The sequence below is a fragment of the Choloepus didactylus genome, chromosome 18 (assembly GCF_015220235.1).
Source record: "Choloepus didactylus isolate mChoDid1 chromosome 18, mChoDid1.pri, whole genome shotgun sequence".
Taxonomy (NCBI): Eukaryota; Metazoa; Chordata; class Mammalia; order Pilosa; family Megalonychidae; genus Choloepus; species Choloepus didactylus.
Window position 1 is genome coordinate 48,049,651 of NC_051324.1, and position 14,704 is coordinate 48,064,354.

Here is a 14,704-nt window from a genome sequence, read left to right on the forward strand (position 1 = left end):
CAGTAGAGAAAGAAATTATGAATTCTGAAGAAAAATTTTTTCCAATTATTAGCTACCAAACTATTAACCAAGTGTTAGGAGAGAATAAAGCTATTTTCAGATGCAACGTCTCAAAATTTTCTCTTCCTATAAATCCTTCCCCAAAGAGATACTGGAAGAGGATGTACTCTACCAAATTAATCAAAGGATAAAACTAAGAGGAAAATACAGAATCCAGGAAACAAAGGATCCAATATAGGAGAGAGCCAAAGGAAATTCCCAGAATGATGGTGGTAGGGAAGCCTAGCTACTGCTGTGGGACAAGTCCTGCAAAGCAACCACTCCAGACTGGAGAACAAGGACAGAGAGTTCTAGTAGAAAGATCCCAAGGAAGAAAAATGAGATCAACAGGTTACCTGACTGATGTGATCACATCAAATACACTGGGGCTTTCAGGAGATTTAGAAAGACTACCAGTAAATACAGAGAAAACTAAACAAATGCATAAAAGCATGGCAATTAATAATTCCAGGGGAAATTATAAAAGTACAGAAACAATCAAGTATATATACTATATATATATACTACAAAATTCAGTAATGAATATTTGCATACTCATAATGTAAACACTGAGGGTGATTTAACCCAAATTTGTGATATTCTAAAAAGACACAAAAGAAAATGGTAGCTGCCTCTAAAAAGGAGAACTAAATGGCTAGAGAATAGGGGTGGGGAAAAGACCTATCTTTTACATACTTTTTTAAATATATACCATGTACATGTATTCCCAATTAAACAGTAAGATGTCAAAAACCGTATTATAACTATAATGGGAGAAGAAGAGTAGGGAAAAGGAATGGAAGTCCGCTAAATCCTCAATGACCATAACAACTAAGACTGAAAGTGGTTACCTCTAGGAAGCAGGATGGTGGGGTGGAGTAGGTAGGCAGTAATAGCATCAAAAATTTGCAATTTGTGTTACAAGCCTTTTAGAGCCACTTGATCTTTAAAAGTATATATAGATACAGATAGATATAGTCCTCATAATGTCGATGCCCCTTTTCAACATGAACAAATTAGGGTGGTCACTGCCTAGACACCTCTGAAGACTGAGAAAGTAATTAAGTAAGAGAAAGGGGTAGCAACAGATAGGGTAGGATTTAACAAAAGATTACGAATATGAATCCTAATATAAATATTATTTTTAGATGCTAGGGTATTAGAATAGCTAGAAAGAAATAACTGAAAAAAATTTATATATATAATAAATACTATTAATCTTTTCAAATACACTACACAAAAGAAGTGAGAAGAAATTAGAAACTTTCAGAACTTCAACCAAAAAATGCTAAGTGAGACTGCCTATTGTTCTCAAGATCAGTCACATTTACATTGAGGCAAAAAAAAAGTGTGTATGTGAGTATGCAATGACCACATCTCAAAATAATGATAGCTGCTATTTATTGAGTACTTACTATATGCCAGGTTGTACTTTTTGTTTTTATAAACCACATCTCATTAATCCTCTTGACCACTCAAGGAGGTAGATATTATTATTCCTATTTTAAAAGGGTAGGTGATACACCAAAATGTACAATATTATTATATGGTGAAGTAGGGACTTAAGGAGAAACAGGTCTGTATACAAGTGCAAAGCCCATTACAATCTTCTAGGGAAATTTTGAGACTTTAAATGTGTAAAAGCAAGTAATTCACCGTTAGGCTAAAGACACACTCAAGTTTTCCCCTTCTTCATTTAACTTAGATGACATCTGAACCACTGGAGTAGTAAATTTGACCTCTTTTCTTTTAAATTTGTATAATTATTTTATGTATATACAAAGAGGTCAAAGAGAACACATACTTCAAATTACTTTCTAGCAGAGCATCTGTACAATCAATCCATAATTGTCTAATTCAGTCTTTGATCAACTGATTTACATCTGAGATGGCTAGCAGGAATTAGAAATGCAGCCCATGGCCAAACTGCTGAGTTTTTCTGCTTCACAGGAGCATTCAATTCTTCATCCTGAGTTTCATTCCTACCACATTTTAACCTACTGAGATTACTGACACAAACCACTGATTCTGTCACAGAAACAGGTTACAAATTAAAACAATAGAGTTCTTTGCTAAAGTTCAGTGTCAAACTAAAAAAACCCTCAACTTGATTGTTTTGCTTGGGATAGAATATATAGTAAGTGCAATTAGGAACCCATTACTTAATAAATCAAGCCCTCAACTTGAGGCTTGCTCTTGTGAAACTTGGTGTTGTAAATGGGAGACTGAGCCCTCCTATAATTATGCCTAAGAGGCCCCTCCAGGGAACCTCTTTTGTTGCTCAGATGTGACCTTTCTCTCTAAGCCCAACACAGCAAATAAATTCATTAACCTTCCCCCCCTCCCCCAACAAGGGACATGACACCCAAGAATGAGCCAAGCCCTGGCAGCAAGGGACTGAAAATGCCTACTTGACCAAAAGGGGTGGGGGTGGGGTGGGAGGAAAGGTAACAAGCTGAGATCACAGTGGCTGAGAGATCCCAAATAGAGTTGAAAAGCTATCCTGGAGGTTTCTCTTATGCAAGTTCCACCTAGACATACCACATGACCACAGTATGCCATGCCCTTACCAAAAGTAGTCCCCAAATATCTAGGTCCCTACCTGAGGTTCTATAAAATATTCACTAAGTTTTATCTCTCAGAAACTTAAATCCACCAGAGTGTTTCTATGCCAGACAAGTCCTAAAACCCAGAGACAACAGCCTCTTTACGAACAACAATCAGATGCAGCCCCCTTCCCCATACTGTCAACACCCCCTTTCAATATAAACAAGTTAGGGTGCTCACTGTCTAGACACCCTTGAAGATGGGGAAGAGATTGAGAGGAAGGGGTAGCAACAAACAATGTAAGATTTAACAAAGGTCTATGACTACTGAAACTTTATAAAAATAAATAAATATATATATATATTTAGATACTGGGATGTTGGAATAGCTGGAAGGAGGTAAACGACATGGTGGACCTGTAACCTATAATCCTTTGAAATTTGCTCTTTAGCTATTCATTGAACTGTGCTTAGAAAGTCTTCACTTTTCTGTATATACCCTATATTGCATAATAAGGAAAGAACTGAAACTGTGGAACTGTAACCCATAACAATTTTTGAAATTACCTATAAACTGCTTCTTGACCTGTACACTGAAAGTTAACACCTTTCTGTATGCATGTTATATTTTAAAATAATGGAAATAGCTGAAGTTGTGGAACAGTGACCCATGATATTCTTTGAAATTTGCTCTCCAACTACTTGTTAAATGTACTTTGAATGTTATCACATGTTAAAGTTCACAACAAAAAAATGGATTAAAACAAAACAAACAAACAATCAAAAAACCATGGGAATGTATAACACAGGATGATGACTGTGATTAACAGCACAAATACAAAAAAGTTCTTTCATTTACCCGGGAAAAAAACCCATACCCTCAACTTAAAAACATATGCCACATACAAACTGACTCTGAAGACTCCTATCCACTGCCACAGCAGAGCCATCGTTGCCAAGCTGCTGAAACTGAGGCCCTACTATTCATCACTTCCATCCCCTAGGAAATCCCCAATCTCTCTATCCTCTGCTTTTGCCAAGAGGGAGCTCCCTTAAGGTAGTATGTTGGTATAGAATTCATGTGTTGAAGTGGAGGAGAGGGAGCCACTCAAGATTTCAGCCTCAAGAAAACTCAAGGAGTAACTGTCCTTAGCAAGTATTATTTTCTATTTAAAAATACACTGCATCTGACAGACATGAATAGACATTTGCACACTGGTATTCACGGAGGCAGTAATCATGATTTGCAATGGGTGGAGGTGACCTAAGGGTACTGTGCCAGTTTCAATGTATTGTGTCCCCCAAATGCCATTATCTTTGTGGTCTTGTGGGACAGACGTTTTGGTGCTGGTTAGATTTGCTTGGAATGTGCCCCACCCAGCTGTGGGTGGTGACTTTGGTGGGATACTCCCATGGAGGTGTGACCCCACCCATTCAGGGTGGGCCTTGATCAGTGGAGCCATATAAATGTGCTGACTCAAAGAGACTGAACGGAGTGCAGCTATGAGTGATGTTTTTAAGAGGAGCAAGCTTGCTAGAGAGGAACATCCCGGGAGAAAGCCATTTTGAAACCAGAACTTTGGAGCAGATGCCAGCCATGTGCCTTCCCAGCTAAGAGAGGTTTTCCGGACGCCATTGGCCATCTCCAGTGAAGGTACCCGATTACTGATGTGTTACCTTGGACGTTTTGTGGCCTTAAGACTGTAACTGTGTAGTGAAATAAACCCCCATTTTATAAAAGCCTATCCATCTCTGGTGTTTTGCATTCTGCAGCATTAGCAAACTAGAACAGGTACATAGACTGAGGAACAGAATGGTGAACTGTGGCGTATGCATACAATGGAATACTGACCAACTACGAGATGGAGTGAAGCTGTGAGACACACAATGATGTGAATGGGTCCTGTACACAGTATTTGAGTGAAGTATGCCAGAAATAAAGGCAAACACTATAATGCCTCACCAATATGGACTAACTACAATGTGTAAACTCAGAATTGAATCTTAGAACATAGCCTAATGTGGAAATGATTATTGTAATGGTCCCTAGATTGTAAGCTCTTACAGCAGTCAACTCTATTCCTGAACTGTAATGTCTATCTCTAAACTTTGAGATGCTGATCCCTTAGTGTATAACCTGATTGGTCTCTGGAACAATGCGTATCTCTGAGACACCTGAAACTCAGAGCTAGAGCTTGGCAGATATGAATGTCAGTATTAGCGCACACAGCAACTGTTAAAAAAAGGCTGAAAAAGAGCCCAGACTTCAATTAGTGACATGAATTAAGCAGATCTGGTTAAGACTAGGGCAAACTGGGCCAAAGGGTAAAGGTCGAAACTGACTGTGTTTTAAAACTTCAACTTCCATGTGGACCAAGGGAAGAGATGTCTATTTGGTGCAGGATCTATATTTTCTAAACAGTACAACTCTACAGTCGGTTTGTTCAAACACCATAATTACATGGAACTTTGAATAGGAAGTGAGATGGGGTAGGTTAGCAGAGGTTAGAGTGAAATAGTGACACATCCCAGAGTAATTTGGGCAGAGAATAAAAAATATATTTACAGCGCCCCCCCCCCCCCCCCCCCCCCGAGCTGCAGGAAGGTACAGGAAGTGTTGGACTTCCTCACCTGGTCTGGTGCCGAGCCCTCTATGGTGGGACTTTCCCTTATGAAACTCGTTACTGGAAAGGAGAGGCTAAACTTGCATATCATTGTGCCTAAGAGTCTCCCCCTGAGTACCTCTTTGTTGCTCAGATGTGGCCCTCTCTCTCTCTCTAACTGAGCCACCTCAGCAGGTGAACTCACTGCCCTCCCCCTACGTGGGACCCAACTCCCAGGGGTGTAAATCTCCCTGGCAACTCAGGATATGACTCCCGGGGATGAATCTGGACCTGGCATCATGGGATTGAGAATATCTTCTTGACCAAAAGGGGGATGCAAAATGAGACGAAATAGTTTCAGTGGCTGAGAGATTTCAAATGGAGTCAAGAGGTCACTCTGGTGGACATTCTTATGCACTATATAGATAACACCTCTTAGGTTTTAATGTATTGGAATAGCTAGAAGTAAATACCTGAAACTATCAAACTCCAACCCAGCAGTCTGGACTACTGAAGACAATTGTATAATAACATAGATTACAAGGGGTGACAGTGTGATTGTGGAAACCTTGTGGATCACACTCCTTTTATCTAGTGTATGGATGGATGAGTAGAAAAATGGGGACAAAAACTAAATGAAAAATAGGGTGGGATGGGGGGGGATGGTTTGGGTGTTCTTTTTTACTTTTATTTTTTATTCTTATTCTGATTCTTTCTGATGTAAGGAAAATGTTCAGAAATAGATTGTGGTGATGAATGCATATATGATCGTACTGTGAACAGGTGATTGTATACCATGGATGATTGTATGGTGTGTGAATATATTTCAATAAAACTGAATTTAATTAAAAAAATACATTGCATCTGTAGGAAAAATAATATGGTACATAAAAAAAAATACATTGAGTTTCAAACTTAAGAAACAACCATGAACACATGGACAGTCTTATTTCTCTTTATATCCCTGATGTATCTGGCATAGTATCTAACATAAAACAGGTGCTCAATGAGTGCTTTTTGAATGAATAAATTAAATTATAAGTTGGCAGCTCCCTATATGAGCACTATCTAACAGAAATACAATGCAAGCCACAAATCTAATTTTTCAGCTTTCTAGTAACCATATTGAGGTTAAAAAAAAAAAAAAACAGGTGACATTATCTTTAATACATATTTTTTAACCCTCTATAACTAAAATATTATCATTTCAACATGTATAAAATCTATGTAAAAAATTACAAGGGAGCTTACATTTTTATAAAGCACTAAGTCTTTGAAATCTAGTGGCCTTTTACACTTACAGCACATTTCAATTCAGTCTTCAAGTGATCGATATCTATATGTGGCTAGCAGCTACCACATTGGCAGTGTAGCTCTATGAAATAAACCATTTAAGGAAGCATCCAGATTTGATAGTACTGGGCACTGCTATAAAATGGACTAACATAAAGAGACTAAAGTTAGGAATACTTAAAAGAATTAGCTAAGAAGAAAATAACAAAGCTCTAGCCAGTTTAAAAAAAAAAAATTAGAGATCTATTTTAAGGAAAAGATGACCAATACTCATTATAACACAGAAATGCTTTGTTTGGCAAAAAAAAAAAAAGATTAAAATCTGAAGGCACTTATGTGGGACATGCACTTTTTGGTTTGGTCTCTGTCCCATCACTCTTAATTTCCTATATCCAGCCCAAAGCACTGATTTTCATTATTTGCTTAACCCCAACAGGAACCTTGGTTTAATCTATCATTATTTGTAGAACTGAAGTTATGTATGGATTCCTTTCATTTAAAATTTCCTTATGAACTCCTATTCTCTTTCCTATACTGTATTTCATTACATTTATATTAGAAATGGATTTTCTCCCTTCTGTTTCAAACTTCCTAATTTGAGTACTAGTGCTTAGCTAGTCATTTAAGCTGCATGGATTTTCTGAATGACAAACAACTGTACTGCAAACAGATGGTAAGGTTAATTAATATTATTACCAATCTACATATAATTGTGTGACAATACATGTAATAGTTAAATAAGGGCTTATGATCAAGTGTGAGACCCATTCATTTATGTCAAGTTAATAGTTTTGCTCTGAAATCATTAATATTTAGCTATTATTTCTGACTAAGCTGTTTTATCCTTCCACTAAACATACATACGCACACATATGCACGCATTCAAATATACAATCCTATTTCAAGAATAAATGTGCTAAAATTTACATGCCTGAAATGGATAAAACAAAGTGATGCTGTTGATCTAAAACTATGTATTAGGATTTTGTATGAAATGTTGTATTACTGATGGATAATTTTTTCTTACATAGCTAATTCTACAAACATATACCTGACAAGAGTATACTAAGGGAAAACTTGGCACAAAACTCTCAAGTGATCATTTTCTATGTGCTTATGCCCAAGCCATCTATTAATGATAAATTAAAAGGCTCTTTACCTGTCAGGACCTGAGTTCAGGCACTCAAGAGTTTCGTATTTGTCTTGCAGAAGCTGATGACAATACTAATCCCTGCACTGTGTAGGGAGGTGCATTCCTTGCACTGGTTTAAGTGCTAGTGATTTCACCAACCCTTGAAGTGCAGAACAGTAAAAAAACAGTTTTCAGCCGTTTTTCTTACTGATTTCTCATTTTTAAAATATTACAAAGTAAGATTTCAAATAGGTTTTAAAATAAATTATTTCTGCTTAAAAGATAGTGCCTTAATTTTAAAGAGACACACGCCAATAGGTCTTTCAGGCTTACGGCACATACACAGGATGGCATTTTTCATCTATTAAAAACTAACACAAAGAAGCAACAATGCCATGCCTTCAAATAATTTTCTTATTTTACCTTAAAGCACCAAAATTTAGCAGCTACAGATATCTAAATCAGTCTTGCAGAAGGCAATCAGATGAGTATTATGTACTAGATGAGATTAACTGGGTTAAAAAAAAAGGTTCTCTCTGCTACTGGCTCATATAGTCCCCTGCCACCAGTACAGAACCCTGGAAAGAGCAGGCAGTCAAATTCACAACTACTGACTTCTAAAGAAACAACACATTATACCCTTCCATAAGGTAAAAAAAAAATCATGAAATGCTTCTATATCCAAGGAGAAATTAAGCTATGTAGAAACCAGAAGGCCAAATCTATCCCTATTCCTGACCCAAATCTTAAAGTATCAAATTAATACAACTTCTCATTCTCTTATACCCTAAAATTAAATGAGCTCACACATGACTCCAAGTTTTTCCTATTGCTATAGGTGAAAAGGATTGAGAAATATATCTTAACTAGTTCTAAAGAAAAACACTTTATGTATCTAAAAAATTTTAATGTTTTATCTACATTTCTCTCCAAATCCTTTTCACTTCCCATAAGTTTTCATTTCGCACTTGACCCTCTTAGTGAGAACAGTAACACTGCTTCCTTGGATGCAGATCATTATGAGCCTGTGGCCATCCAGTTACAAATATTCAAAACATTTAGTTCTCTAAAAAAACTAACCTGAGCTGAAATCACACCAACTGGAGGATGCACAATTGTTTTGTTAATTTACCTATCTATATACTGGATACCACTATAAAGCCTTACACTGAAATTAAATGTTCTCTGCCTATGACAAAGAAAGCTTGCCTGGCTAAGGTGCTTCCATTTTTCTTCACAGTTTAAAGAAATTAAATAATCACTCTTTCATTTACCAATTTTTTTAAGTTGGCACTCATTCAAGTCCATTTGAAGGATCTGTTCCTCTTAACTTAAATCACAGCAGTTTGATCTCATTTATAATCAACTGAACATAAGTACTTCTTGGCAATAACATACTTGACTGCTAATTACTTTCTTCATCTTTCTATGGACCAAATAATTTAAGAAAAATTCATGAAATAAATAGTCCCAAGTCTTAAAATTCTATTTGTATGCTTCTTTCAGTATAATGTAAAGAAGAGGGGAAAGAGCAGTACTGAATATAATTTAAAAGGTCAAATTTCTAACATAGTTTATATCAAATGAGAATACTTTGTAAGAGGAAGTCTCAAAGAAATAGAGAAGAGACTAACCAACAAAGCTTTTTGACAAGGAATGCCAAAATGAAGTCAGGAGTAAAAAGCAATTCAGATCCAATATTAATGTACTCGTATGAGTTTATGCCAAACTTAATAACTTTTAAAAACACAGCTTATGTGGGAATAAGATTTCAGGCTAAAACTGATTACTCCATGTGATCCTTATAATACATAATCTAAAATAGTTCTCATTTTAAAGATGCCAATAGAATTCTCACACATTATATACCATGTTTGGTTTTTTTAAAACATATCCTTCCTTTGAAACTAACTCCATCACCTTGCTTCTAACACATTCAATCTTAAAAAGCAAATATTTTTCTCCCAATTATGAGTAAGATTTATTATCTCAATTTAAATCTACAGTTCAAGAGAAAAAAAACCAATCATAGTAAACTAAGTCCTCTTCGTGAACTGTTCATGTTCAAAGTCCTTAATTTTTTAATAACTCTTCAGCTTTACATGCATGGTATTATATTTTTCATTTTATACTTACAAAATGGGAATGCCTAGGGTCACAAAATAATTTGATGTTTGAAGTAGAATTTAAATTGTTACATTTCCTTTATCCCATACTATGGTCAGATTACACTATTCAAATATTTCCCATAAAAGCATCCAAAGCAACAAACATTGATATCTTAACCTAAAAATGTATATATTATATATAGACACACACACAAATAGGTACATATACACAGATAGCAAATTAAAATGGAAACAGAACACGGCTCTTACCTTCATCTCCCTCTGGTGCATATGAAGCTGTAATAATGTCAATATCAGCACAATTCATCACAATCTGATTGGTCGCCTGCCTCACCTGGAAACGGGTTGGGGTGGGTACAGAAATCATCAGTGTCAGAAATATCCTAGATTAATATTATGTTCAGCTTGATCTTGGTTTAATGTGTGCCACAGGCAAACCAGACTTCTCTAAAATCTAGACTATTTTTAACCCAGACTCCACTAAGTCATTGACTGTGCATGAATGGTAGAAATAAATGAGTAGAGGAGTTTTAATAACCCAAAGCAATTTACATTTTCCAAATTATATCAAAAGCAATAACAAATGCTTAAGTACTTCACAGCATTTAAACATCTGACCAGTGAGCCAAATAGAGGCAATTTTTCCCATCTAAAACTTGATTTTAAAATTTTAATTATGAAAAAAATTTAACTATGAAACATTTCTTATATATTGCAATAATTATATACTTTAACCTGCACATCTAACCCACCATGAGCATTCTATGAGATTAAAGAAAGACGTAATCATAGACTACAAGGCCAAAATTTCATAAAACACTCTACATTTTTTCTTTTCCCAAAGAAACATTACAAATGTAATGCACCCACTTCCACCAAGATTAAATAACCTTTGCCTTCAGATCAAAAATAAATAAATAAATAAATTATAGCCATAACGGAAGTATCTTTCTCTCCCCCTCATTCCTTAGAAGTAATAAACACTATTCTATGTTTCTTATGTATGTTTTAGTACTTTTGCTACATGTATAAGACTCCACAATGTTTTTAAATTTTACACAAATGGAATCAAACTGCATAATAACCTTGCTTTTTTCATTTAACTTTTTTTTTAATGGGTTATTGCTGATAGACGTAGATCTAATTCAATCATTTTCACTCTTGCATAATAGTATTTTATTCTATGAACAAACTAGTTATTTATCCTTTCCCTTCCTGAAGGAAGTTAGATTAGAATTGCCAGAATACTCTCTAGAGTGGTTTCAATTGCCATTCCCATCAGCAAGATTAGAGAAATTCTCCAAAAAAGCTTTAAAATTTTTGACAATCTGATGGGTATTAAATGGCATTCATTTTAGAATTTCCCAGGTTACTAGCAACATTGATTACTAAGCATCTTTTCACTTATTTTTTTGGCCACTGAGTTTTTCTCTGTGACTTGCAGATACTGTCCACTTTTCAATTTGGCTGTAACCTTGCTTATGTACATTTATTTTGTTGCATTAAATAAAATCTCAAATTCATTTTCAGACTTCTGAATGGTCTAAATCTAAAATAATAAAAATACAGATGCCCTAAATCACAAACAAATGCCAAAAGGGGCCAGCCAGGCAGGTAATGTAAATGACTGCAGTGGGCCTAAAGGAAGGTAGAGGGAGCCATTTCTTGGCGCCAATCTTATTATTGTTACACTAAAAAGCAGACTTAGTGGTGACAGATCTTTCAATTTTTCAGATTCCAGGAGCAATCTCCCAATTTTTAAATGTTGGCAACTAATTAAAAATATTCAAACACTGTGCAAACCAAACAAAACACATGTACAGGCTAATAGTACCTCCAGCTTGAGACCACTGAACAGACCACAGAACTATTTGGTGAGGACATTAGAATAATGTGCTACCTGTATGAAAAAGCTATACCTGAGAGTAATCATTTTAGTAATAACCAATACATCTTTAAACCTGATTAACTTTAAACTAAAATTACCTGACCTAAATTACAGATACTGCAGTATTATTATTAAGCTTATAACAGACTGTCAAAATCTCTAACGCAAAGTGAAACTAGTTTGGCTCATTAAAAAAAAAAAAATCCTCATAAATCTTCCTGTTTAAAAACAAAAATGTCATTTAATGAACAGCTTTTTTTTTAATTTTAAAGTGGCAAAATTCTTTCACACTGTTTATTTATCCAGACATAAAATCTTTATGTCTCAACTGGCCTTTTATAGCACTACATTTGAACAAAAAAAGAAAAAAACTCTTTGCCTATTCATAAACTGACTTAAAAAAAATCAAAACAAAACAATTTAGAAACATAGAGAAATGAAGCATTTACTGGAATATGCCCCAAAGGGTAGAATTTTTAAATAAAGATCATTCAGAGTTTGAAATTTATGTCAACAGAAGAATAACTGTGGTTTAGTTACTGGTCTTAATCCTTATCTAGGCAACCACACTTTTATCCATCAACATCTACAGTGAACTTAATGGTAGCCAAGCAGTTAATCTACCAATGTTAAGATACCTGTACAACACTGCACATGCCAAATCACACTTAGGACACTACTATTGCAACCATTCTAAGGGAAAGTATGTACTTTGGAAAGGCACAGTCCACAGGATCCAATTGCAAGTATATTCCAATTCGCCCTGTATTTAGAGAAAACTTACCTGTTTATATTAATGAATTAGGCTGCTTTTTGAATAGCTACTTTTTTTTTTTCAGGATACTGCCATTTGTGGAAAAATGGGAGGGAAGAACCAAAGGAACAAAAATACTTATCTTCAAAATAGAACTCCATTAAAATTTCTTAAATGGGTCAGTCTATTGTGTCCCATATTAGAGATGCATTGATTTTAAAAGCTGAGCAAAGATGGGATAATCTAGAGAAAGTGCTTCTCTTAGCACTTAGTTCCTGACACACAGTAATCATTTAATAGATGTTAATATTAACACAAACACACAGACCAAGATTAAATGTGCTCTAACCATAGAGATGTTATGAATATCATCTAAGAACATTCATCTAAGTTTATAAAGTGCCTGACCAGAATGATAATAAAATTTAAGAACCATGTGCTACATTATATAGCACTTTGAATATCAGCATATATGCACTGCCCCAAGAAGCTAATTTAATACATCAATGTGGACATAAACATACATGCTGACTATAACAATGTAACACTGTTCTTTATGATGGTTTCCAAACAATACTGCTGACCTGATGATGCAGTATGTGATTTCTCACATATTAACACCATTGTGTTAACAAATATTATCTGTGTGTTCCATTATGAAAGCACAGGTAACAATTCAAAGGCATTTTGGCATTCAGATCTTCAGTTTCCAAGCTTAAAACAAAAGTAAAATGTTAAAGTTGGCTTATAAATTGTGTTGGTAAGTTCATTTTCAACTTTTCCATTTGATATATTGAAGACTGGAATGTTATTGTATTCTTTCTCGTTTACAACCCAGGGTAAAGTCTTCTTGGAGTCCTATATAGACTGCACTTCAACTGAACCAAACACTTGGTTATGTCTCTACTAAAAAGGTAGCTTGACCCTTGGTGACAATTTTATAGTAGAAGTTTCCTATGAGATAGGGAAGCAGCAATCTGAGACAGTTGATTTTTTCCTGAATGAGTCTTTGCTAGAATCACTCAGGAGAACACCTTACATTTACTATAGTAAAGGCCAAGAGGTTTTTTACTGATTGCTAAAGTCCTGAGATTTCAGAAAATGGAAATATCCAGTGTGACAATTTCAAATACCAATAGGTCTAAAGCCTGAGTCACTTTGCCTAACAAGATATTTCATCATTAAAGTTTAATAATTATCATTGCCTTGGTGGAATAGTGCTATAATTTCTAAAGGAAATACAGAACAAATAATTAGCAAACTCGAATTGAGCCAATATTCTAATAAAACAGACACTGAAAAGAGCAAGTTGTAGAAGGTCAAACATTTTTACCATTTATGTAAAAATTTTAATTATTGTTTATTTGTTTACTGCTGAGCCTTCTTACATATGCAAAAAATTTAAACATATAATAATACCTACCTTAAGACAGAAGTTACCTCTGGCGGTAGGGGTGGGGAAGAGATGGAAATGGGCTTTAGTGAAATTTGTGCCTTTTTATTTCAGAAAAGCCAGTGTGCAGAGTCTGAAGTAAATGTGGCAAAACATTAATATCTATTAAATCTGAGTGTTGCCTTACTTTTCTGAATTTCTAAAATACTTCCTATTTTAAAATTTTAAAGAGATAACAAATGACCAAATAAACTGAGAACCACACACTTGTATAATGTTCAAAATGAAATCTCTAAGATCTGGAGAACTAATCTCAATGAACAAGAAAAAGGCAACAGAAGACTCAGTCCTTTGCCACTGCCTCACATACAGATTGAAATAAGATTTACTTTATAATAGAAACAGCCTCATTTATGTAGCAAAGTTCAGATAAGAGTCATAGATAATTTACTACTCCAGACTATATTTATCCAAGTATATGTGATATCAATTATCCAGAACCAGGAAGCTTTACCAAAAGCTTTGAAAAGCCAGAATAGATGATACAAAGTCCATTAAGTAAAGCTCATAGCTTTCACTCAGAAAACAACCCATCAAACCGTCATTTAGAAATTATTTATTTTTAAACTCAAATAAACTTGCTTTATCTGGTTACTCACACCTCTTCAGAGCAAGCTCAGTAAAATAGTAGAGGGAATAAATTGCACAATAGGCAGCTACAAGGCACAATGAGCAGTAAGAAGTAATAACCTGAGAGTAAAGAAAACAAACAAAAAACTTCAAAGATGGATATGAAACTAAAAAATTATAGCATACAGTTTTGGGAGCCTCTATGGTTATAAGTATTCTAGCACCAATGACAATTGTTCAGAATGATGTCCAGTATTTTTTTAAAATCTAGATTATAAGGAAGAATTAAATATTGTT

At 34.9% G+C, this 14,704-nt stretch overlaps 1 protein-coding gene across 2 annotated transcripts in view; it reads right to left on the reverse strand.

Annotated features, from left to right (window-relative positions):
- The window catches only part of NPEPPS (aminopeptidase puromycin sensitive), a 110,034-nt gene that overhangs the window by 80,527 nt on the left and 14,803 nt on the right, over positions 1-14,704 (reverse strand). For both annotated transcript variants that reach the window (XM_037810849.1, XM_037810847.1), the window contains one exon: positions 9,992-10,076. In XM_037810849.1, the coding sequence (XP_037666777.1) occupies positions 9,992-10,076 (85 nt within the window). The remainder of the gene's footprint in view (positions 1-9,991; positions 10,077-14,704) is intronic.